At 61.0% G+C, this 24,496-nt stretch overlaps 1 protein-coding gene across 1 annotated transcript; it reads left to right on the forward strand.

Annotated features, from left to right (window-relative positions):
• The first annotated feature begins 235 nt into the window (after nucleotides 1–235).
• On the forward strand, nucleotides 236–23,950 carry CARMIL2 (capping protein regulator and myosin 1 linker 2). Its single transcript, XM_074152235.1, is given in 40 exon segments — nucleotides 236–275; nucleotides 1,524–1,615; nucleotides 1,747–1,797; nucleotides 2,079–2,138; nucleotides 3,392–3,513; nucleotides 3,777–3,874; nucleotides 4,471–4,541; nucleotides 5,129–5,202; nucleotides 5,987–6,062; nucleotides 6,142–6,230; nucleotides 6,594–6,688; nucleotides 6,844–6,930; nucleotides 7,154–7,263; nucleotides 7,641–7,718; nucleotides 8,050–8,126; nucleotides 8,235–8,339; nucleotides 8,576–8,645; nucleotides 8,842–8,923; nucleotides 10,452–10,548; nucleotides 11,286–11,343; nucleotides 11,867–12,039; nucleotides 12,731–12,799; nucleotides 13,456–13,549; nucleotides 13,639–13,734; nucleotides 14,182–14,313; nucleotides 15,246–15,359; nucleotides 15,502–15,677; nucleotides 15,839–15,926; nucleotides 16,351–16,467; nucleotides 16,951–17,017; nucleotides 18,234–18,745; nucleotides 20,504–20,607; nucleotides 21,052–21,457; nucleotides 21,693–21,812; nucleotides 22,139–22,175; nucleotides 22,361–22,429; nucleotides 22,714–23,007; nucleotides 23,155–23,262; nucleotides 23,550–23,660; nucleotides 23,775–23,950. Coding segments are annotated over 40 exon segments (4,695 nt in total).
• The last annotated feature ends 546 nt before the right edge of the window (nucleotides 23,951–24,496 follow it).

The following is a 24,496-nucleotide window of genomic DNA, read 5'->3' on the forward strand; positions in this document are numbered from 1 at the left end:
CGGTGGGCCGCAGGCACCGTCGCTTTCATTTCTCTTCTCTTGCTCAGGCGGTAAATCGGGCCTGACGGGGCAGGAAGAGGCACCGAGCGCCAGGGAGGGGGAGGAGGCGCCGGCGCTGCCGGTTGGTAACCTCAGCGCTTCCTCTCAGCAGGGTGCCTTTCCCGCGGCGCCCGGAGATGCTGCCCTGACACCCGCATCCCCCCCAGAAGGTAACCCCCCAACCCTGGTCCCAACCATGGCTGCGTCCCCCACAGGGATCCCCGCTGAGCTCCAAGGTAAGCATCGCCCGCTGCCGGGGCACCGATGCCACATGGAAAGCGCCGGTGTGGGGCCTGCTCGGCCCCGCTTTGCCATCCCGGAGTTGGCAGAGCTGCTTTCAGCTTCATCATCATCATCAGCTGTGGGTCAGGGGGGCCTGAGCAGGGGCTGGGGCGCGAGGGTTGCTCTTGCCCCCAAAACTCGTGTGCCTGAGGATGCTGCTCGGACCAAAAGTATCCCCAGACAACAGGCTGCATCCTCAAGGATGCGTTTCTCCGTGGCTTCTGCTGCCCGGTTTGTGGGTGCAACCTGGTGCTGCTCACTCCTGTGGGCTTGGGGTCCCCTGGCCAGCTGGGTGTCCCCAGGGAGTCACGGCCCGCAGCCCTGCCCCGGCTCCCCACCGGTGTGGAGTACCGCAGCCTTCCCTCATTTAACTGAAGAAGCAAAAGACCCCAGAGGTCTCAGGGTCCCGCAGCCTCCCCAGCCCCACCGAGGCTTGCAGCGGGGTGGGAAGGAGATGGGTCACCTCATCCCAGGATGGGTTTCTGGGAACGTGTGGCTGAAGTCACCGGACCTGGGGGGCTTCTCGACGGCCTCAGCAAGGGCCGGGGCAAGCGGTGTCGTGGCAAAAGCTTGGTTTGCTTCGCCGGACGATGGGCGGTTGTGGTTCTCCTCCTGTTCCTCCAGGCGGGAAGGTGATGCTCAAGGCAGGAGTGATGCTCAGCCCCGGTCCGTGGTGACTGTGGGAGTGACTGGTTTGCAAAGGCGGGGAGGTGGGTGTGCTTGTACAACCACCGGTGCACGTCACGGCCGAGAGAACCGCTGAAAAATTGCGAAAGCAGAATGCACCCCTGGCTGCAGCGTAGGGAGATGAGGCTTGGGTGCCCAGTTGCTCTCCAGTGGAAAATCTGGGAAGGAAGGAAGAGAAACTGGGGTTGGGTGGTTGCTCAACCCAGGGTCCCAGGGAGCAAGGCTGGGCTGAAGCTCGTGCAGTATAAATTGGCCACCTCGAAGCCCTGTGCTTGATGGGGGCTGCAGAAGCCGATGAGGAGATGGATTTATCACCTAAGCAGCAAACAAGTCCCAAAGCTGGTGAAGAAGCGCGTGGCTTGGCTGAGAGAGCAACCAGGGTCTGACCATTGGGTGTGGATGGTTGATTCAGGCAGGGACATAGGGGACACTGTCCCCAAGGGCAGCAGGGCATGTGGGAGAGGACCAGGGGTGGCTTCAGCTGCATCACTTCATGGGGACATTGGTCTTTTCAGAGGGCATCACTGCCTTCCTGGGGACGAAGAAGATCCTCCTGGTGATGAGCATCCAGCTGCAGGTGAAATCCAAGTACGATGACTATATCCTGGTATGTGCAGGGTCCAGCCCAGGTCATGCTTTCCTGGGTTCCCCAAGTGGCCGTTTCGTGGCCACAGTGAGGGACAGGGGTGGTTCCTGTGTCACCCCAGTCCCCTGTCACACCAGTGTCCCCCTGCTTAGGTGCTGACACCCTGGCGAGCCTACGTGCTGCCGGTGATGCTGCCGGTGAGGGTAAGTGCCAGGGACCCTGAGCCGTGGCAGAGCCCTGTGGCTGCTGGGAGGGTGCCGCTCAGCTGCTTGGGCCACCAGGGTGGGTGTCCGTCCCATGGGTCGCTTGGCCACCGGGGTGGGTGTCCCGTGGGTCGCTTGGGGCCACCAGGATGATGAGGATGGGGTGAAGGGGGAGGGGGTTTGGAATCAGGAAGCTTGGAGGGTGGTTGGGACTTGGGGGCACCCCTGGGTCCCCCTTCTCCATCAACGCTGGGGGCTGACCCTGCTCCTCTCACCCCCAGGTTCACAGCAGCTTCAGCTTCCTGGAGGTGAGGGAGATGACAGTGCGAGAGCCCAGCTTGGTGAGTGGCACCACCGCCCAGGGCAAACCCAGCCCAGGCACCCACCCCACCTTGTGCCCACCTCCCCCCATGGCAAGCTCAGAGCCCACCACAGGGTCTGGGGGTGTCCTGTCCCCTCCGTTGCATATTGAAGGTCACTGCTGATGACCTGTGAGAGCTCTACGAGGTATTTGTACCTTTGTCACCTCTAAAGAAATCCTCTCGTGTCCTCTCCCGGGGGGTATCCCCCTCAGGGCTGGGGGAGCTGGGGAGGTGCCTGGGTGGCAGCACCTGGCTGTGGCACCTCCCGCTCGGCGGGGACAAGGTGACAAACGGCTGCTGGCTTACCCAGGAGAAGCCAAATTTAGCAGGAGGGTGTTTTAAACCCTGTTAATCCTCTTAGCGAGAGGCGGGCTCGCAGGGCAGACACAGCCAGCGGGAGCCCAAGAGGAGAGGAACGGGGTGCCCTGGCTCGGATGCATCAGCACAACCAGGGCTGCGGTCCTCATTAACCTCTTCTGCTCATTAAAACATCATCAGCGAAGGCAGCCCCAGCCTCTAAACAGGGTTCCTGCTGCTCGGGCAGAGCTCCAGGAGAGAAATAAAGAGGAGCAGAGCAGAAAGCAAGGGGCACTGGGGGCTGGAACCCCAGGGTGGAGAGTGGGCGAGAGGTCTGGTTGGGATCCGGGAAGCCCGGGGGGCTATGGATGGATCAGGCAGGGTCTAGGCAGGACCGAGCCCCGGCCGCTGGCAGAAGCACCGTCCTCGCGCGCGCTGCCAGCAGATAATTGTCATCTCGCTCCCACGCCTCAATCAGCCTGTAATTAAATCAGGGAGCGTGTTGCCATGGGATTTTTCTTTTTTTTTTTTTTTTTTTTTTCCCTCTGGTAGGAACCGAAAGCTAAAAAAGCCTCAAAACCCGATTAGATAAATTCAGGGAGGGAAAACTCCATCCTCCAGCTGCGGCTGCTGCAGGCAGAGTCAAGGCTGCTCTCACCCCCACCGCTTTGGGCTGCCTCTGCATTAGCTTTGCTTGAATTTTGGGGAGGTTTATGCTTTATTCTGGCCCATCGCGATCTCCTTAATGTGTTTTTTTCTTAAATTCCTGCTGCTTGCAGCCTTCCCTGGTGCTCCCAGCGCTCTGGCTGGGTTTATGAGCAGCGGCTGGGTGCTTGCAGCGAGGAGCTGACGGCTGTCACCCTCGTGTCTGGGGGCTTGAGGACGCTGCGTGCTGCCAGCTCACTCAGGCATCTCCCATCCTTTGGACCCCGCAGGTTGTCATAGAAACGGATGCAGCATCTTATGCCTTCCGGTTCATGTGCTTTGATGATTTGGAGCAAGTTGTCATCCATGTCACCATGTCACTTAAGAAGGTCTTTCCAGACTCATCCCCTGGGTAAGGGTCTTCTGCTCCTCAGGGGTAGTTGTGTAGGTACCAGAGCAAACTCTTGGCTCACGAAAGCCCCAAATACGGGGTGTGTTCACAATTAGTGCCTTCTAACAGGAGAAAACCACACTGATGGAGGCCAGACCCTGCTCCCCAATTGCGTTGGGAAGGATATTTTTGGCCACTCTCCCACACAGGGGCTGTAGTTAAGCATAAAGTGGTGGGGATGCTCTTCTCCCGGCCCACCATGCACCCCTCTGGTCCTTCCCCAGGACACTGCTCAAGAACTCCCCCCCCAACCTGTACGAGAGGATCCGGCAGGTCACAGACTCGCTGGAGGAAATGCTGCAGAGCAGCCCTGGGCCCTGTGGTAAGCCCTTTCCCTCTCCCCCCCCGCCACAACATCTCCCCCAGGATGGGCCAGGAGGGTTGGAGCACCCTGGGGACCATCACAGCCTCAACACCAGCTCTGCTGGCTGGGCACCCATGGTGGCTTAGATCAGAAGGAGCCCTGCTGGTGGGGTCTGCTCTCCACCAGCCCACCCCATCCCATGGGGCAGGAGCAGGTTTGAGGGGACGCAGCTCCACAGAAAGGAGCAGGACACTTAGTGTCCACCTGTGAGAATGTGCAGCCATGGACGCTTCCACGGATGCTTCCATTCACCTCATCCATCATCGCCACAGAGCCAGGGGCTTTTCCTGTAGCCTGGGTTGGAGTAAGATACCTCCATTCTCATCACCCAATGCACCTTGCCTGGTATCTATAGGGATCAAGCAAAGCCAGCTGCAGCCCCTGGAGTTGCGTGATCATCTTTGGGCTGGCAGTAGACCAAGCAGAACACTCTGGCCCCTTTGAGGAGAGAAGGGAGAGCCCCCATCACCCTTCTCCTGCTTTTTGCCCTCCCCAAAGGTCTTCGCCATGTTCCTGTGGGAAGGTCTGCCACCAAGATTGCCTTCTCTTTGCAGGGGGCTTTTCGGAGACCTACGCTGCTTTATGTGATTACAATGGCTTTGCCTTTCGTGAGGAGATCCAGTGGGTAAGCTGGTCTGTCCAATGGAGAAGCGACAATGGCAGTGTACTGCCATCAGGATGCTCACAGGGCTGCTGGGGCTGGGAACATCCCAGGGACATCTTGGGAACCAGTGATATCCCAGAGCAGGGAACTGCAGTTTTGCCTGGCTTGAGTGACCCTTGCTCCTTGGGATGAGATGCCTTGGACCAGGTGGTTTCCCATACTGGAAATCTGTGACCTTACCGGGTGGCCCTAGAGGAGGAGAACCCCACTGGGACCCAGCCACAGCAGGACCAACTCTCCCCCTCTTCCTCAGGGACACCGGCTCCAGTCCACCTCTCCCAACACCCTCGTTCCCACCAGCCTGGGGGTGTGTTGCCGCCTTCTGGTCCCTGTAGAAGGGGACCAAGATCCACCAAGCTGTCCCACCAGTTTGGGGCGTGTGCCCTGTCAGCCGCAGTGCTGGGGAGGTTTTAGGCTCAGGGTTTAGACAAGGAACTCCCCAGGGGAGGGTCCCTGAGGGCTCAGCTCCGTCCAGCAGCACCGGGTTGCCTGAGTCCTCCCCAGGACCAGGTGCTGAGCCTGACCCGTGTGTCCATCCATTTGGACAGGACGTGGACAACATCTACCACAGCCAGGACTGCCGGGAGTTCAACCTGCTGGACTTCAGCCACCTGGAGAGCCGGTGAGTCCCCCGGCCGTGCCACCTGTGGTGCCTCATGCCATGCACTAGTCCCCATCCTCCCTGTCCATGGCAGATGTGGCCCAACACACTCCTCTGGTCATGTTAGAAGCTTTTATCGCTTTACACGCTCCAAGGACGCCACATCTGCTGGTGGACGCTCCCCTGCACTCAACACAACGAGCTCTGTCCCATGGGGTGACAGCCCCAGCGGCCAGGCAGCCCCCCTCGTGCATTTTTAACACTTTAAATAAGCCTGAGAGCTGCTCATGGAGGTGAAACGTGAACATCACGGCGGCTTCTGGCAGCTCGTGGCTGTCAGGTGTTTCCCTATGCAAAGCAGCCGCTGCTGCTCCCCCTCACACGTACAGAAATAGCTGTTACGGGGTTATAACCTCACAGCAGGGCCGTGAGCTCTGGCTGTGCCTGGGTTCATCCCCGTGGGGCTCAGTCACATCTTCATCCCGAGAGAGATGGAGCAAGGGTTCAGCTGAAACTTGTTCCCAGTTGAGAAAAACCTGCGTTGTTCTTTGCACGAGAGCTCCGAATTAAAAAGGAACATCCCCCCCCGCCAAGGTTTTGACAGAAACATGGAAATATTTTGATTAATTTTATTTTTCCCTGAGGGAATAATCTGGGGAAGCTGAGCTGTGTTTGTGGGATGCTTTGAACTCAGGGATCCCATGTTGAACACGATGTTGGGTTACCCTGGGGTTGGGTGTCTTGGGGCACCCATTTGGGACCAGGCTTGGCTCAGCCTGACTCCCTCCTCCTTGTCACCTTGCAGAGACGTGGCCCTGAGCGTCGCCGCCTTGTCCTTCAACCTGTGGTTCACCAAGCTCTCCTGCAAGGACTTCAGGCTGGTGAGTGCCGGTGCCACGGCGTGAGGTATACTGGAGATAATGGTTGGGTTTCCAAAAAGGCTTTCTTCTTCCCTGCCAGAACCAGGAGATTTCGGAGCAGCTGCTCTACATGCTCAGCAAATCGGTGACGCTGGAGGAGCTGGTGCTGGAAAACAGCGGGTTGAAAGCGTAAGCAATGGCGTTGCAGGGCCCTGGCATGGTGATGAGCAGGGTTTGGCAGCCTGATTCTCATCCCTTCATGTGGATGGAGCTGGGTCATCCATGGACCTGTGAGCCAGGGGGTTGTTGGTGCCCCATCCCCTCCACAGCATGAAGCTCACCGGGAGCAGAGACACCATCCCCCATAGCCTGGAGGCCAACAAGCATCACCTACCCTTGGAGATGTTCTGCTTTCTCCTGTTGGCTCCTCAGATGGAGCTCTGCCATGCAGGCAGGAGCTGGTGGCACTTCCCTGTAAGGCTATGGGGTTGGTGGCCATGTCTCCTGGAGGTGGCCATAACTTGCTCAGATGGGTGGCCCTTCTCCCTGCAGTGACTTTGCGCAGAGGATGGCTCAGGCACTCAGCAACCACCCTGACTCTGTCCTGCACACCATCAACCTTGCTGGCAACCAGCTGGAAGACAGAGGTACCCAACTTCTGGGCCGGGATGAGTTTCCACCCATGAAAACTGATGTTCAGCTCTGGATCCCACCGGCAGCTGCCCCCTGGCTGTAGCTTGGGGTGGGATGGACACCCGCCTGCACTGGCATGACCACTCAGGGCTCTCCGCTCTTTTATCAGGGATCATTGCCTTCAGCCGGCATGTGGAGAAGAATCCCAAGGGCCTGCAGAGCCTCAGCTTGGCCAGGACGATGCTCGGTGCCAAAGGTACAGCCTGGCGTCCCACTCCCTGCCCAGAAACCAGTGGGAGGCTGGGCACGATGGTGCTTGGGGACAAGCTGGCACCAAAGGGCTGGCTGGAGGGGCTTCATCTTCAAGGATGTGATGTCCTGCTGCCCCAGCTGTAGGAAAATGTCCCTTCCTCTGCTCTGTGGCTCTCCCTGGTGCAGGGGACCCATGGGCATCCATCTCTCCCCATCTCCCCGAGCAGGGATGAGCACGTTATGCAAAGCCCTCGCAGATAACAAAGCCATCGGATCCTCACTCCGGAACTTGGACCTCTCTGGAAACCCCGGCACCCTGGCTGGGGACGACATCAGCGTGAGTGCCTGGGATGCCATGGAGTGTCCCCTGCAAGGGCTTTGGTCCCCTGGCATCCCCACCCTGCCTTGCAGCACCCCAGGGACAGGGAAGTCACAGTTGAGACACCTCCCTGCCTACCCAGGGGCAGTTGGGGGATGCAATGGGGACATCCCCCTGCATCTCCTCCTTAGGAGGGTGGGAGATGCCACCTGAGGCAAGGAGGCAATCCCAGGAGTGACCAGCATGGAGCTGGGTCCCTCTGTGTGGGATTTATCTGTGCTCAGCAGGAGGGAGGAGACAGGCTGAAGCTGGGATTCCCAGGCTGCAGGGTGGTCGGTGGTGGGGGGAGGGTGTCAGGGTCCTGAGCAAAGCTGCTGAGCTCCCTCCACCCACAGAACCTGCAGAACCTCCTCCGACAGTGCCACTCGCTGTCCCACCTCAGCCTGGCCGGCACCGACTGCCCCTTGGATGCTGTAAGTACCCAGGGGGTCCTGGCAGCAAGCCCCGCCCCCCCCCCCCCCCCCCCCCGCCAAACTCTGCCACCCCATCCCAACTGGCATGGGGCTGTGGAGAACAGGGCATATGTGGTGTGGTGGGCAGCCAGCCCAGCAATGCCCTGCTCTGTGCACCCTCCCGTGGGTGGGCTGGGGTTTAGCAGAAGGAATTAAGGACCCCCAGCACAGGGCAGACCCCCTCAGCACCTCCCACAGCTCATCCATCCCGTCACCCATCCCTCCCTGGGCTGGGCGAGGGGCCTCGGGACCAGCTGGGTCCTCTTCGACATGGCTCACATCCACCATGCAGCTCTTCGGAGCCCTGGTCCACGGATGCCACACCAGCCTTGTCCATCTGGATCTCTCCAAAAACGTGTACTCCAACAAGTAAGCCCGCCTGGGGTGGGGTGGGGGGGTGGGCAGGGGATCGTGGTACCCAGACAGGCGGCTGACGGTGGGCAGTAGGTGATGCCACATTGTTCCCATCCTTTTCAGGAGAGTGAAAAACATCTCCCCTGACATCAAGGCGTTTTTCAGCCAGGCCTGTGCCCTCAGGCACGTCTCCCTGGCGGGTACCAAGCTGCCAGCAGATGCTGTAAGGTGAGGTGGGACTGTGAGTCCATGGAGTTGGGGTGAGCATGGTCCGGGGAGCGGACCTCGCCCAGGCTTCTGCACGTTGAGAGGGCTGGTGGGGAGGATGGATGGGGCTGTGAGAGGCAGAGCTCTGGGAAGGATGTCTTCTCCAGCACCCCACTCCCACTGCCCAGACCGTTGGGGGTGCCCCACGTTATGTGCTGGTTGCTCACACCAAGGGGTGGCTTTGATGACTTTTCCAGGGCGCTGCTGCAAGGGCTGGCAGACAACAGTCACATCAGTGACCTGCGCCTGGATCTTAGCAACTGTGAGGTGAGGGGCCAGCACCCAAGGGTGCCAGCCAGGGGGTCTCATTGTGGCAGTCGAGGTGCAATGGGGGGCTCAATCCCTGTGTGGCAAGGTCCATGCCCTGTCCGCTGTGGGGCGGGGGTGACCTTCCCGATGGCAGGATCTCGGTTGCAGGGCTTGGTGCCTCCCCTTGTACTGATGTCTTGCTGTTTCTTCCAAGCTGAGATCAATGGGGGCTCAAGTCATCCAGGATCTCATCCCCGATGCCAGCTCCATCAGCCACCTGGACTTGTCTGACAATGGTAGGTTGCTTTTTTCCCCACGTAGGCGAGCGTCTCCTCCATCTGCAGGTCCAGCCACCACAGGCTGCTTGGCAGAGGCCACCTCAGCCCCAGCATCTTGTGAGCTTGTAGGAGTCCCCAGGGAGATGGGTCAGGTCTGCTGCGCTTGCCTGCCTCTCGATAACGCAATGTTAAGCTGCACTTGTCACCTGTAAATGTCCTTCAGCAGCAGCAGCAGCTGCAGCCTCCTGGGCTGTGTCTCATGGGGGTGAAGGCACCCAACGGCCAGCAGTGGATTCCTGCCTGAGAAATTACCACCTTGGCATGCTTTATGGATTTTTACACCCAAAACCAACCACCTCTCCATCTTCCCCAAGGCGGGCAGTCCTTAAAAGTGCTCCTCTCCCTCTGCTGATGTCCTTTCCAACCTCTCCAGGACTCTTCCATCACCTTCCAGTGCTGCAATCTGTGGTGGACAGTGGTGGTGGCCCTTGCCTCTCCCCTCATTCAGAGAGAGAATTCAGCAAGGAGCATGGGGCAATTCCTTCATCCCCTCCTGCCATAAATTCTCATTTCACATCTTTCTTGGTACCAGCTTCTTCACCCCACTGAATCCAAGGTGGTCTCATGTTCTGAACTCGGGGTTTGAAGCATTGAAAAGGTCTCCCTGGGCTGAAACTCTTCACACCTCTCTGCAGAAGTTCACAGTCCTGCTGTGGCCCCCGCAGCCATGGGTGGGCAGCCCTAATTATCACAAACGTCACCTTTGCCAGCTCTTAATGTCACCTAAAAGGCCCCAAACCTTAAAGGAGCCTTGCTAAGCTCTCACAGCAGACCACGCAGCGCCTCAACAGCCAGATGGCTCTGGGAAACCTGACATGGTTTGAAATCATTCAAAAACCTGTTTGGGCCACCAGTGCTCCAAGAGCTCACTCTCTTACTCAAAATCTATGGCCAAACTTTGTCAAAATGCACTTCTATTTTTGGTTTTCTCAGTAGAGCAGCTCTGTGCAGGAGGGACAGTCCCGCAGGTGGGTCTTGGTGTCTTTTGCCTTTGGCTGGCAGAGCAGCTGGGCGAGCAGGTCCCTGCCCGTGTCTCTGCCCAGGGGGAAGGATGTCACCTTGCTGGGTTACCCTGGGGATGTGAGGATGGGAGGGCAGGCAGCTGCCTGCAAGCTGGGAGAACCCCTCCTGTGTTGTCCAGGGTGATGGAGGGGACATCCCTGGGGGATGGCAGAAAGAAAGCTCCATAAGGGCTCCCTGTGGCTCAGCACAGCCTTGGCACCCCCCAAATAGCAGGGGTCCCTAGAGTGAGTGCTTCTTCCCTGGGGTCATTCCAGGGACCCTGGCTCTGCACAGCTCTTCAGTCTCCTTGGGGGAGCCATGAAAAGGAGGAAGATGTTCAGGAGTTGCCCTGGTCATCTCTACACCGTCCCACAGTGGCAGTTTGGTGGCTCTGCAGGCCACCCTTGAGGGACCACCCTGCCACCTTGATGCCGTGCTCCGGACTGCTTGGAGCAATCCGGTGGGTGTCTTCTGTCTCTTTCAGGCTTCGACCCTGACATGGTGACACTGGTGCTCTCCATTGGCAGAAGCAAGTCCATCAGACATGTCTCTCTGGGGAAAAACTTCAACATCAAATCCAAGTACGTGCAAAGTCACAGGGTCTGGGCCAGGAGCCGTCCCGGCACCGTGTACCCACCTCGCCTCTCTTGTCCCATCTGAGCCCATGGGCTGGTCGGGAATGCCAAGAAGGGAAAGTCAAGAAGGACAGAAAACTGCTGGATAGAGTCCAGCGGAGGCTATGAGGATGTTCAGGGACTGGAGCAGCTCTCTGCTGGGGAAAGGCTGAGAGACTGAGGCTGTTCAGCTGGAGAAGAGCAGACCGAGAGGGGATCTCATTGATGCTGAGCAATAGCTAAAGGGCGGGTGTCCAGAGGATGGGGCCAAACTCTTTTCTGTGCCCAGTGACAGGACAAGGGGCAACGGGCACAAACTGGAACATGGGAAATTCCATCTGAACATGAGGGAAAATCTTCTTTCCTGTGAGGGTGCCAGAGCCCTGGAACAGGCTGCCCAGAGAGGGTGTGGAGTCTCCTCTGGAGATATTCCAGCCCTGCCTGGATGCATTCCTATCAGACCTGCTCTGGGTGACCCTGCTCTGGTAGGGGGTTGGACCAGATGATCTCCAGAGGTCCCTTCCAACCCCTACAATTCTGTGATTGTGTGGGGACCCATGGGGGGACCATCCTGGCACAGTTTCTATGGGACCACAGGGGCTGCAGGGAGAGGGCACAGCTTCGGGCAAGAGCAGGAAGGGAGGATGGGGCTCTCAGGGCATGCGTGGAGGATGATCGTGTGACCCTCCTCACCTCTCCTGCAGGGAAGGGCTGTTGGACGTCCTGCATCGCATCGTCCAGCTCATCCAGGAGGACGACTGCGTAAGTCCAACTTGTCCTCAACCATCCCACCCATGCCCTTGGTCGCCCTCCGCCACCACCCTGCCGGGGTGCCATCCAAATCCCTCGCAGCACAGTCTGGGAACAAATCTCCCTCCCTCCCTCCCTCCTCCTGCCATTCAAATCCTTCTGCTCTTATTTTCCCTGGTCTGAAGCAGCTGCTCAGACAGAGAAGCGGGAGCTGTTCCCGTTCATCTGGGAAAAGCGGGAGCCTGTGTCTGGCTACAGGCACAGAGGAGATGCCTGGTGTAACCTGGCTGCAGCCCAGCTTCCCAAAAAAACCCTCTTTCCTCCTCATTGCCTGCCAGGCTCCGGAGCTAAATCCAGGGTGCCGCCTAAGCACCCGTTGCCCTCCTCTTTCTGGGGTTCAGCATGACTTGGGCTCCCTGAAGTCACTCCACCAGCCCAGCGTCTGCCAACCAGGGATGGAGGCTGTGTCTGCAGTGGTGACACGCATCCTGATATGTGTCCCGGCCACCTCTCCCCATCCTTATCCCCTTTCCAGCCTCTCCAGTCCCTGTCTGTGGCCGAATCGCGCCTCAAGCTGGGAACCAACGTCCTGCTGAGCGCACTGGGCAGTAACACCAGCCTCGTCACTCTGGACATCAGCGGCAACGCCATGGGGGATACAGGGGCCAAGATGCTAGCCAAGGCCCTGCAGATCAACACGAAGCTCAGGTAGCAGCAGCCCATGTCACCCTGTGGGTGCCCTTCCCACCTCGTGTCGGGTACCCCCGATACGGTGGTCCTGGTTGTGATGCTGTGAGGCCATCAGAGGAGGCTTATCATGGCTCCTGGTGGCCACGGATGCAGCCATGAACTGTTCCTGGTGCGTGGTCGGATGCTGTGACTGTATCGTGAAGGGCAGGAGAGCAGCTCAGTCCCTGCCCTGGCACTTGACAGCTCTTTGCCGGGCTCCTGCACAGCCTGGGATGCTGCAGCCGGACCTTTGTGGTCACTGCCCTCACCCCGTGCTCTGCCATCAGTTCCTAAAATGCCATTTTTTTGACCCCATTGTGCCCACAAAGGCAAGGTAGGGATGGCCACAGGGAATGGGGAAGGGTCTCCCAGCCAGGGCTGTTGCTTTGGGGGATGTCACCCACTGCCAGCAGGATCGTGTCTGCCTGGCCGTGTCCCCCCTGCCCTTTCCTTCCCTCCCTCCAGGCAGCCACCTGCTTTACAGCTCCTAGCAAAGCCCAAGTTTAGGATTTTGAATATTGAGATTCAGATTTTTAACCCTTTAAAAAGTATTTTTTAATACTTTCTGGTGCCTGGGGGTTCAGCTTTGGGCTCACTCTTCCTGGCCTGGGGGGTCGGCACCCACCTGGGGGCTGCGTGGGTGGGCTCACTCGTGTCCTTCTGTTTGCAGGACCGTGGTTTGGGACAGGAACAACACAACCGCCCATGGGCTCCTGGAGGTGGCTCAAGCTTTGGAGAGGTGAGGAGGGAGCAGCTTGGTCCTCCTGGCTTGCTACCGCCATGCAAAAGAGCCTCTAGCATCAGGATGTCACTGTCCCCGGGGCCTCTTGTCCCCTTGAAGCAGCAAGTGCATCACACAGTTGTGTACAGGTCCCAAGGGAGTTGGTCTGTGGCTTGGGTCTTGCAGCCAACAAAGGAACCTGCCACCCGTTTGGTGATGGCACCTTATTGACGACCTCAGGGTGTCCCCTGAGCTCTTCCTCCCAACTCAGCATAGCCCCACATCACCCACAGCATCTCCAGCAAGCCCAGGAGAGGGATCTGCTGTTGATGGAGATGCAATGCTCTTCTTTCTCCACATGAAAGATGGGTAGAAGTTGTCCACATGCCCATTAGGTCTGGTGTTTGGCCATGCAGGTTCTACAGAGGTGTGAAGAAAGAGGGGTGGATGGTGAGCCTGGGCGAGTGGTTGCTGCTGCCCCATTGGGGTTTGGTGCTGGCTGGAGTTTGTCCATCCCAATCTCCAAGGCTGGACCTTGGGGCAGCATCCAGGCTGATGTTGGGTGGCCTCTGGGCCAATGCTATGCCCGTGTGGAACTGCTGGGTGGGGTGAGCCCTGGGGAGGCAGCATCTTCAGCTGTCCACCAGCATCCTCACCCCCACGTTGCCTCGCAGGAATTACACCCTCAAGTCGATGCCCTTGCCGATGAGCGACGTGGCACAGGCGTACCGCAGCAGCCCCGAGAGAACGGAGGAGGCCGTCCACAAGGTAGAGGGGGCATACAGGGGTCTGGGTGCCACCAACATGGGTCTGGATGCCACTGACACCCAACCCATGGCTTCCTGCCTGCTGTGCAGCTCCAGTCCTGCCTGACAAGGAACCAGCTGCGGCGCACGCTGCCCACCCAGACGTTCCGACTCCAGCAGGGCATCCTCACCACCTCTTCTGAACAGGTTTGCCGGCCAAATCACTGCCCTCCCCTGCCCCAACCAAGCCCCCGGCTCCCCCATGTGAGCTCTCACAAGCAGCACAAACCCCTTTTCACCTTTCCTGAGGGGAGGGCAGAGCAGTCCGGAGGGATGAGAGGGGGACCAGGCAGAAAGGATGTCCCTGAGGAACCCTCCTGGTTGCATCCATGCGTTTCACGCATATGCAATGCTGGGATGTCTCACTGCTGCGCTTCCCCACGCAGTGTGTTCCCGGCTCCCTGTGCACGCTCGCAAGCAAACCCCTGCTGTGTGGCATCCCCAGTTATTCGGCGGGGATGCTCCGGGGGGGGTTCTGTAACCTGCCTGTGCCCCCTGCTTGCCCCATCAGGCCAGCGCATCCTTCTCCATCAAAGTCAGGGCAAGGAGGGGAACCGGCAGTTGGGTGCGTGACGCAGCCTCTCTGTGCTCCAGATGGTGAACGAGATCTGCCTGAGCGTGCAGAAGCACGTCGACATCCTCAGCGCATCCTGCTCGGGCAGGGAGGTGGAGGCGGACATCCTCTGCGCGGAGGAGGCCATCAGGAACGCCAACCTCTCCATCAGCGTGAGTCAGCCCCGCGGGGAAACCCCTCCAACCTGCCTGGCTTCAATTCGGGATCGAAGCGGGTTATTGATTAGTTAATGACATAATTAACCAGCAGTTGGGGAACAGCAGAACCGCCAGTGCAACAGATGCACATCACCAAGCTCTTGCAAAATGTTAAAGAACAGCTGTGAATTTATGAATCCCCTTCTAGAACAAGTCCCAAAATGTTCTTAATCCCCCTCCTCAGTAAGGACACCCTCTGCCATGCCCCCCTCCTTGGGGGAGGTGGGTGCTCCAGTTTTGGGCACATCTGCAGCCCACGGATGCCCATGCTGGTGAGAAACACTCCCTGCGTGCCTGGAAGGTTCTTCCTTGGGGCACCCTCATCCCACCCCAGCTGAACGCAGCCCAGAGATGAAGATGAACCATCAGCCCATGACGAAGGCCACCACGTTGGCTGGGCAGCTCCTGGTCCTGTCAGCTCTGGTTTGATCCTCCTGGTCCCACTTCTCTCTTCCCATGGCACCTTTTCCTCCTCCTCTACTTCTCTTCAAACCACCTCCTTTTCCTTTTTCCCAACTCTCTTGACACCACCTCAGGTACTTAATCTGGTGGAGATAGGATTTCAGAGGACAGTGGTGATGGTGGAAAGCTGGTGAGAGGGATGGGAAAGGATCTCTTCCGATGTGGGCAGCAGCATGGCTGGGTGCAGGGGGGGAAGGAGGGCCAGTGGATGGTGGAGAGCAGTTGAGGGTCCAGCGGGGGGGGACACAGGGACCACGAGGGGTCCAGCATGCTCAAGCCTGGCCCAGCAAAGCCAGAAGGTCACTGGGTCTCCCCAGCGGATGGTCTCTCATGGGGCAGCCACAGATGCAGGCTGCACGTGGAAGGGTGGAAAGCAAGGGTGAAGTGCCATGGGATGATCCACGTCGTTTCTCTTCGCATGGCAGATCCTGCCCCTCTTGTACGAAGCGGGAAACACCCCGTACCAGAATGGCAAGCTGCAGCACAAGCTGGAGTGTCTCACGGAGGAAGCGTCGCAGACCTGTGGCCGGGAGATCCAGGTGGGCACCCATAGTGAGCTACCAGCAGCATGGGATGCTCATTAGTCTCAGTCTGAGGATGAGGGACATGATGTCTCCTGGAAACCATGTGAATGCTGATAGAAGAGACCCCCAAACCTCCCGTTTCCTCCCCAAACTTCAGGCGATCATGCAGGCAGTGCTGGACACAGCACACAGCCTCTGCCCAGCCGTGGTGCAGAAGAGCGGGGTCAGGGACCAGCTGGTCAACGCCATGTCAGAGCGGATCTACCTCCAGGACCACCTCAACCTCAGCACCGTCCTGGACCAGATGGTCACTGACGTCTTCAGCAAGCTGAAGTGGGTGACGTGCCGTTCTTCTGGGAATGTCCTGGGTGCTCCTTTGGGTGCCCCAGCCAAGCAACCAACTCCCTGGCAAGGCTCCCCCTGTGGGGGCCGGCCCTATGGCTAGCAGGGGCGGTGGGTGCTGGCCCTCACACCCCCTCTCTCTCTGCTCCCAGTGAAATCAAGCTGTCTGTCACAGCCGCCGTGGCCGACTGCATCGTGGATGCCGTGCTGGGAGACCTGACCGTTGCCCAGTGCAAGCTGGTGAGCGCTGGAGGGGAGCTGCCAGCCCCTGCGGGATAGGGATGCGGGACTGGGAGGCAGGATGGGACTACCCTGGCATCGCCCGGCTGCTTGGCCACCGCAGCCACCACAGATCTGCTGGCTGGGAAGCAGGACGATTCCCACTCGGGCTGGGTTTTCCTCCCAGGTAATCCCCTCCTGCTGCGGTCACCACGGTATTAACGTCCCAAGCAGGGTCTGGGGGGTGCTGGGGTGAAGCCAGGCACCGGCTGCTGGTGCCCCGTGGGGCAGGCGTGGGGCAGCTGCGCTGGGGCCAGGCAGCCAGCTAATCAGCCCTAAATCCCCTCGCAAATCCCGGCCGCGGGTAGGCAGAGGAAGGGACGCGGCGCATGCAGGGCGCGCTTTGGCCCCCGGGGATAATTTAAGCACTTCCTAATGGTTTTAGGCAGAGAGCCTCCCCAGGCTGGGGCTCGACCTCCCAGCGCTGCTGCCGGAGCCGGCTGAGGACGATGCCGCCGCACCGGAGAGGGGCAGGAATCCTTCAGACTTCGCTGCAGAGGAGGTAGGGTCCGACCCCGCTGCCGCCGCGTGATGCCTGCGCTATAACCGCCTTTGATCCGTCTTACTGGATGACGCTGGGCTTAACCACGCTGCCTTGCTGGGTGCCCGCACCCCCGGCACCCCCCCAGGGCAGCGCTAAGGCAATTAGCGTTGGGAAATAGAACCATTAGCCTGCCCGGCCATGCTGCTTGCTCTGCTGGCACCGGGAGGGTGTCCTTGTGGTGGTCTCGGCCACATGCAGCCCCTCTGGCCAGCCATTGCTTCAGGACCTGGGATCCAGGGGTCCAAGCTGGGAGAACATCCCATCCAGCATTGTGGGTGGTTTTGGTGCCGGACCAAGAGAAGGGGGTGCAGCCCTGGGGGTCTGGGGGTGATCGCACCTATCACCGGGTCAAGCCTGGCTGGCTCCAGCTGCCACGGGGATGCCCCTCGCCACGGCCAGCTCGTCCACGCCAGAGCCACCACCGTCCCTCTCTCCCTGCAGTACAAGATGGCCCTGCGGAGGAAAAACAAGCATTTCAGAAGCATTCGGCCCACGCCAACCGTGAGAAGTGAGGTCACCGCGCGGCTTTGCCGTGGCTCAGTGCGTGCCCGGGGGGGCACGGTGGTGGTGGGGCTGATGGGCAGAGCCATCAGTGAAGATGGCACGGGCTGGGGACAAGAGCCTGGCGTGGATCTGGCCCCTTTGGAGGGCAAAGCTCACCTTGAGCTGGCTCTTGTGCTGGTTTTGGAGAGGTCAGCCCGCTCAGCGCCCGCGGGCGGTGGGGCAAACGCCCCGAGGTTTCCCTCCTACCGTAGCCAGGCAGGGGGTGGGAGGTTTGATTGTGACTCTGGATGCTGCGGCATCTCCCCCTGCCATTCCCAGGGACCACCACCCAGCACCCCTGGGGACCTGGCACAGGGGAGGGGACGTTGCCCACGAGTGCTCCTGCTGCTGGTGCTGAGCTCTCCCGGCTTTCTCTGCCACCGGTGTCACCCCATGGAGCCCTGTCTATCCGGGGGCTCGGGGGGGGGGGGTCACCAGCACCGAGCAGCTGGTGGACAAATTCTGCTTTCTGGGGTTTCGGCTGTAGCTTGTGCTTGGCTTTGGCTGAAGCAGAGTTCGCACCAGACCCCAGCCCCTGGCAGCCAGGTGTCCCCAGGGGGACCCCTGATGTCCTTGAGCCCAGCAGCACCCCCACCCCCACCCAGCAGGTAACCGGGGGGGTGAGGAGCTGCCCACAGAGCAAAATGGGGTGCATTTGTGGGTGCCCAGTGCTAGCAGGGCTTGTGCTGTGTAGTTGCTACTAGCCACAGGTCTCGCTGCACCCCAGCCCCCGGCAGCCAGGTGTCCCCGGCAGACCCCTGATGTCCTCGAGCCCAGCACCTGGTGGGTAACTATGGGGGGGGGGGGGGGGTGAGGAGCTGCCCACAGAGCAAAATGGGGTGCATTTGTGGGTGCCCAGTGCTAGCAGGGCTTGTGCTATATAGTTGCTACTAGCCACAGGTCTCGCTGCACCCCAGCCCCCGGCAGCCAGGTGTCCCCAGGTGACCTCGATGTCCCTGAGCCCAGCAGCACCCCGACCCCCCACCCAGTGGGCAACCGGGGCGGGGGGGTGAGGAGCTGCCCGCAGAGCAAAATGGGGTGTGTTTGTGGGTGCCACTTGCCGGGCCGGTGCTGTAGAGTTGCTATTTGCCACAGGTCTCGGGGCTTGCTGTGGGGGTTGGCTGGCTCCCTGTCTGAGCATCCCAAACCGTGCCCCTCCTCCTCCCCCCTCCCCCCCGCAGCATCCCATGCACGCAAACCTCCAGGGACCGCAGCAGGATCTGTCCCCAGCCACGCTGCAAAGCCGCTGCCCCGGTGGCCACCGCGCAAGCTCTCGGTGGCCACACGGCCACGCTCTCCTCCCTGCGGCGTGGCACAGCAGCGCGTGGGCGAAGGTGACGGCGATGATGATGATGATGGGGAGGCCTGGTGAGGCTGGTTGCCAAGCGGGGGCCTCTCACCCCTCGTAGGTGTCTTGGAGCTGGAGCCGGCGGCGGGAAGGGAGGCCAACGGGCTCGGGGCTCACCGGGCGCCGCCGTCACTCAGCCTCCACGCCGCGCCGCCGGCACGCCCTGCCTCCACAAAGGATGCTGAGCCTGCGAGCGGCTGGGTCCCTGCCACGCAGCCTGCCACCGCCGCTGCCACCGCCGGATCCCTCATGGACCTGCCGACCGCCGGCGAGAAGCTGGAGCATTGCACCAAAGCCAGGCCCCGGCCCAACCGCCGCCACAAGCAGCCGCCCAGCAAACCCAATGTAAGGTGGGGGGGGGTGGGATGGCAGGGGGATTGGCAAGGGGTGTGTGTGGGGGGGTTGATTTGGGTTGGTTTTTCCTTTTTTTTTTTTCCCCTCCCTCAATTTCTGAATTATTGCACGTATGCAGGAGAATGAGATGCGCAGAGCCGTGGCTGGGTTTATTATCCTGCGTTTCAGCCAAAGCCCCCCTTGGAGGGGGGGGTGGGGGGGTGGGGGAAGCCCTTAAAGGATGGGTAGAGGGGGCTCGGGGCGGGGGTGGGGGGGAGAGCACAGGGAAATCATCCATCCCCTTTTCCTGCTGCTTGTTGGGAGATGCCGAGCGGTGGGAGCCGGCAGGGAGGCAAGGAGGGGGAATGGGGGGGGCGGGGGGGGGAAACACCCGCAGAGTTTGGGCGCAGAGGGCTGTCGCTTTCGGCAATGCCTCCGGCTGCCTCTCTCCTCCGGCATCCAATTTGCTCCCCCTCATCCAAAACCCATCAGCCCCGAAGGTCCGGCGGCTGTGGTGGCTCCTGGTGATGCTGGTGGGGATCTACTGGCTGCAGTGGGGTGGGTTTTACCTTCCCCCCTCCCCCCCCCCATAGGGTGAGCACCTGGGGATCCTGCCTTTGCAGCCCCCTTCCCAAAGGAAAACTAACTTTTGGGTGGAGAATCCGGCTCTGTCACCGTCCCCAGGGCCAGATCCTGCTGGCATCACCTTGTCCCCACGCCACCGTGATGCAGCTGGATCCTTCCACCTGCCAGAAAGCCCTGGCTTGCACAGCCACAGCGGTGCTTGCCCTTGCACCATGGTGGGACCTGTGAGGAGGAGAGGCAGGAGCCACTGGACGCTGGCAGGGGCCAGGCAGGGCCTGGGGACCATCACCTTGGCACATCTCTCCGCAGTGGGGTGGGCACCCAGGGTTGGCCAAGACTTGAGCGAGGATGGGCTTTGATGGATGTGATGTGACAGGGAAGAGCGGATCTCGGCTGGCTGGAGCGGCTCCTGAGCGGCATCAATCCAGCCGTAATGAAAAGTCATTATGGATTGAAATGCCACCGATGGGGAGCGCCTCCCTCTCATCGATAGGAAGCCACCGATGTGGTGCCATGTGTCAGGGTGAGGAAGGTGCCGTGGAGGAAGGCTTGGCTGTGGCATGGACCGCTTTGCCATGGGTGGCCTTCTGGGCTGTGGTGGCACTCCAAGGTTGGACTTGAGGATGGGCACCAACCTGAAGGATGCAGATGTGGATCCACATGGAGCACCCACTCCGTCACCCACCAGCAGCGTGGGTGACCCTTCCTTGGGGCTCAGATGGAGGAATTGTCCCTGCCAAAAGGCTTCTCCTGTGGGGATAGTGGGGTTGGAGACCTGGCCCAGCTCTAGGAGGGCTTTTAGCAGGATTTGCTATCCTGTGTCACCAAAGAGGGTCAGGGGCACCTTACCTGCGTGTAACACTCGGGTGCCTGAGTGTGTATGGATGGCATACCTCAGCCACTGTGCTGGGGAGCCACCAGCACCCCAGATGTGGCAACCAGAGAGATGCAGGGGGCTAGTAGGAGCCCAGGGCACGCTGGAGCTCCTGATGCCCCAGGGATGTGGCAGGATCCGAGCTGAGCTGGAGCTGATAAATCCACGGTTTGGCTTTTGTGCTGGTTGCACAGTGAGATGGAGGGTGCCAGCGCCATTCCTGCACAGGCGCCCACTTGTAGGTGGCACACGTTTGTGAGTGGGGGGGTATCTTTGCCCCACACCGAGCTGATGGCCATGCTTGCTCACAGGTGCAGCCTGTGGCCTGCGAGAACAGCGAGGACAGGAGCATCACCCGCGTGGACGAGGGGCTGGAGGACTTCTTTGCCAAGAGGCTCATCACAGAGGAGCAGCCGTAAGCCCGGGGGGGTCCCCTGCACCCACCCAGCACCCTGCACCCCCTCTCCAGGATTTCACCATTAAACGCTGCTGGTCCCAGTGCTGAAGGGATGCTGGGGAAAACATCCCTTCTTAGGGCAGGCACCCAGCTTGGGCATCACCAAGGGCAAGCATGGTGGGAGAGGGGTGGGATGCAGCTATGGGGTGCAGGATGGGGCCAGCACCCCGCTTCCACAAGCTCAGGGAGGAGCTGTGGGGTCTGTCCCACAGCAGGCAGTCAATGGGGCAACATCCACGGGGGTCTCACGCTGGGAACAGCTTGCCCTTGTGGGACGGCATCATCTCAGGTGGGGTGTCTGGGGTGTGGATCCATCCCTTTGGGGTGGGCAGGAGGGGGAAATGTTCTCCAGCTCCTCAGTGGCCCAGAGTTCACATTTCCCAATGTTTCATCTCTTCCCAGTCCCACGGCTCCGGAGACCTGCCCAGGATCAGCTCCCCTGGCTCCCTCTGGCTCCCGCACCCTCAAGAAGAAAATCGGGAATTTTTTTGCCTTCAAAAAACCCAAATCCAGGCTGGGCTCGAGGTGTGAGAAGGAGCCCGAGGGTGGCCCCGCCGCCCCCAGGAGCAGGCGCTCAATGCTCAGTGACATTTTACGGGCCCCCAGCAAGGCAGGCGAGGCGGGCAAGCCGCTGAGTAAATCGGAGGAGGGGGGGCTCGCTGCAGAGCCCCGGGCAGAGCCCGAGCACTGCCAGACCCCCGACTCAGCCCGCAGGATCCGACCCAAGTACTCGCGGGAGGGCAAATCCCAGTCGCTCATCCTTCTGCCCGGGGAGGACGAGGATGCGCTGGGGGTCAGGCAGGACAAGGTAAGCGCTGTCACCGGGCCACCAGCGCTGGCTCTGCTTGATGGGTGATGCTCCCACCCAAGGGTGCTGGTGGTGGGCACTGGAGGGGGATGTGGGGGACACCAGAGCGATGCTGGGTATGACCCCGCTGGGTGGTGGCCATGCCTTGGTCTCCTGGGGGCACGGCTGGGGTTGTGGACATGGGTGGCCCCCCTGTGGGTGCTGTGTCCCTGGCAGGGCTGTGTCTGTCCCACAGAAGAGGCACCTGGAGAAGAGCGAGGGGGAGCTGCCTGGCTCCTTCGAGCAGCGTGTGCAGGTTATGCTCCATCGCATCGGTGTCACCAAGGGTCCAGCTGCCGAGGGCAAGAAGCAGCAGGTGGGGAGGGGCTCCTCTTTCAGGATGGATCCTGCACCCAAAGGGCGGGCGGAGGTGGGGGGGGGGTCTATGGGATGGGGTTCCCTTGGCTGGCACTGACAGCACCCTGCCACTGCCCATGGCCTCAGTCCTGTCACTTAACCCTCTGCAAGGAGACCAATATGTGGGCTCCTAGGCGCTGCGTGGTGTCTGTCTGTCTCTCCTTCCCTGGCAATCACTCATCCCCTGCAGCCTGACAGCACCCTGCCCTCCACCACCCATGGTCCCTGAGGGTGCCGCCACCCTGACAGCCCCCCTCACCTCACCAGGTTTCTTTCCCCTTGCAGAGCAAAGACAGCGAGATCAAGAAAGCCGGCTCAGACGGTGAGGGGCTGCATCCTCCCCACCCTGACCCCCACCCAGCTTGGGCACCCATGGGATGGGCACAGGCAGGCCCCCTTGGGTTCCCAGCTGTGGGACCCACCACCACCACATCCCTCCCTCTCTCTGAGTGCTGGTGACACTGGGTGGACCCCAGTGTGCTCATGGCTGGTGGCTTGTGCTTGCAGGGGACATCGTGGACAGCTCTGCGGACTCCCCCCCCTCCCTGAAGGCCCGCACGCACTCTGTGTCCACAGGTGGGTCACCAGTGGGTGCCAGGGGTGCTGACACCAGCCCCCGGGGCAGAGGGCTCTGTCCCCTTTGCTGGCACCAAGCACCTCTACATGGGGACCGGAGCCAACAGATACTGGTGGCCACCGGCAGGGTCCTTTGCACCCATGGGTGCCCAACCCTGGCAATGGCTGATGTTAACCCAGCCCCTCGCCCAGTCCCTGGGGTGGCTGCAGGTCCCAGAACCGAGAGCTATCCCTTGGGGACATCACTGCCAGGTACCCACAGCTCCGCCCTGCCTTCCCCACAGACGCACCCTTCCGTAGCCCTGCGGCCACCATGGAGCCCCGGCCAGCCTGGAAAGCCCTGGGGAGGCAGCTGACGGTTGAGCCACAGGCCACCAGCTCCCACCAGCCCCGGCGCTCCTTCCTCCTGGCCGAGCCCAGTGGGCTACCGGAGCCTGGGGGCCGGGAGGGCTGGAGCAGCAGCTTGCCACGGCCAGGGAGGACCGCACCGGCCGCGCTGCCACGGAGGGTCAGCCATGGTGGGGAGGTGGGTGCTGTCAGCCCCCTGCCTACCCTGCCCGCACCGCCCGACACCGAAGGTAGGGATGCCGATGGGGTCCCCCATTCCGCTGCTGGGGTGTCCCCAGACCCCCTTGGGAATGGAGGGTGGGTGCCGATGGGGGGCTGCCAGGACGTTTGGGGGGCTGCGGGCCCCCAGCGATGGCATCTCCCAACTGCTTTTCCAGACAACAGGCTGACACCGCGGCTGGCAGTGCTGTGGGGGACCGGCCGCCGAGCTGTGTCCGTCCACGAGGAGCAGCTCAGGGAGCCTGAGAGCCCGGCAGAGCTGGGAAGTAAGTGGGGGGCTGGAATGGGACCCTCCCAAACCCGCCCTTGCACCCCATGCCAAAGGAGGCAGGCGGTGGCATGGTGGCATTCCACAGTACATGGTGGTGCTGACGGGTGGCCACCTGCAGTGGTGGATGATGGCATCACCACATCTGGAGGATCCCAGGGGGGCGCTTGGCACTGGGATCAGCTCTGGCAGTAGCTGGGCTGCCCGGGCTCGCAGGCAGAAAGGGGGCAGGAGCCAAGCGGCTGCGCCTCACCATAACGTGGGGCTGGTTTGTGTTTCCCCCAGCGGGCACCATCCCCCTGCGCCTGCGGCGGTCGCCTGTCTTCAAACGGAGGACCAAGCACGACTCCCTCCCAGAGCCGGAGGGCGAGCCCAGACCATCCTCGGATGCTGCAGGTAAAATGTGATGTCCCCCCCATTCCTGCACCCCTGCTGATGCGGGTGTTGGGGTACGGAGGGTGTCATCCTCCCCCCACCCCCCGCTCACACCACCCCCTGTCACCTCTCTAGGTGCCACGCCACAGGACTGTCCCCATGCTGGGCTGGAGGAGCCACAGGCTGGAGTGGGCACCGAAGGCGAGTGGCCACAAGCCCCGGCACAAACTGTTGCGAATGCACAGGACTCAGCAGCCGTAGACCAAAGACGCCCGGTGCTGGGCTGGGGGGAGCCAGCCCCGGGCCAGTGAAGCCCCTGCATGCCTTTGGGCCACTGTCCCCAATAAAACCCTGCAAGCGAGCGCACGGTGCCGGGGTGGTTGCCAGCCGGGGTGCAGAGAGCAGAAACGGGGCACAGGGCTGTGGCGCCGGCTTCCGATGGCATCGGCCACCTTTCGCTGTGGGGACGGCCACCAGCATTGCCCGCCAGGTCCCCGGGATCCTGCTGGAGCCCTCGGGATGCACTGAGCAGCAGCATCTTCCCTGGAGGGCCCCTGCGGGGGGAAACAGGTGGCTTTAGGCAGGAGCTGGGCAGGCAGCAGTGGTGCTGGCAGCCGGACGTCCTCAGAAGGTGTCACCAGGGCCTTTTCACTCCTCCAGCTCCTCACCCCATGGGGTACCGTGCTCTCCAGCCCCCCCCCCCCCCCCCCCCCCCAAGACGCAGGCTTCCATCAACAGGACCACGACCCATGGCATTTCAGCTCTGCAGCCTCGCCACCCCTGCAGCTCTCCCGGTGCCACCAGCGTCACCCCAACGGCTTTCTCCCATCTCGACCTCTGCTCTGGACCAAACGCAT

Source organism: Numenius arquata, chromosome 8 (genome assembly GCF_964106895.1).
Source record: "Numenius arquata chromosome 8, bNumArq3.hap1.1, whole genome shotgun sequence".
In the NCBI taxonomy this organism is placed as follows: domain Eukaryota; kingdom Metazoa; phylum Chordata; class Aves; order Charadriiformes; family Scolopacidae; genus Numenius; species Numenius arquata.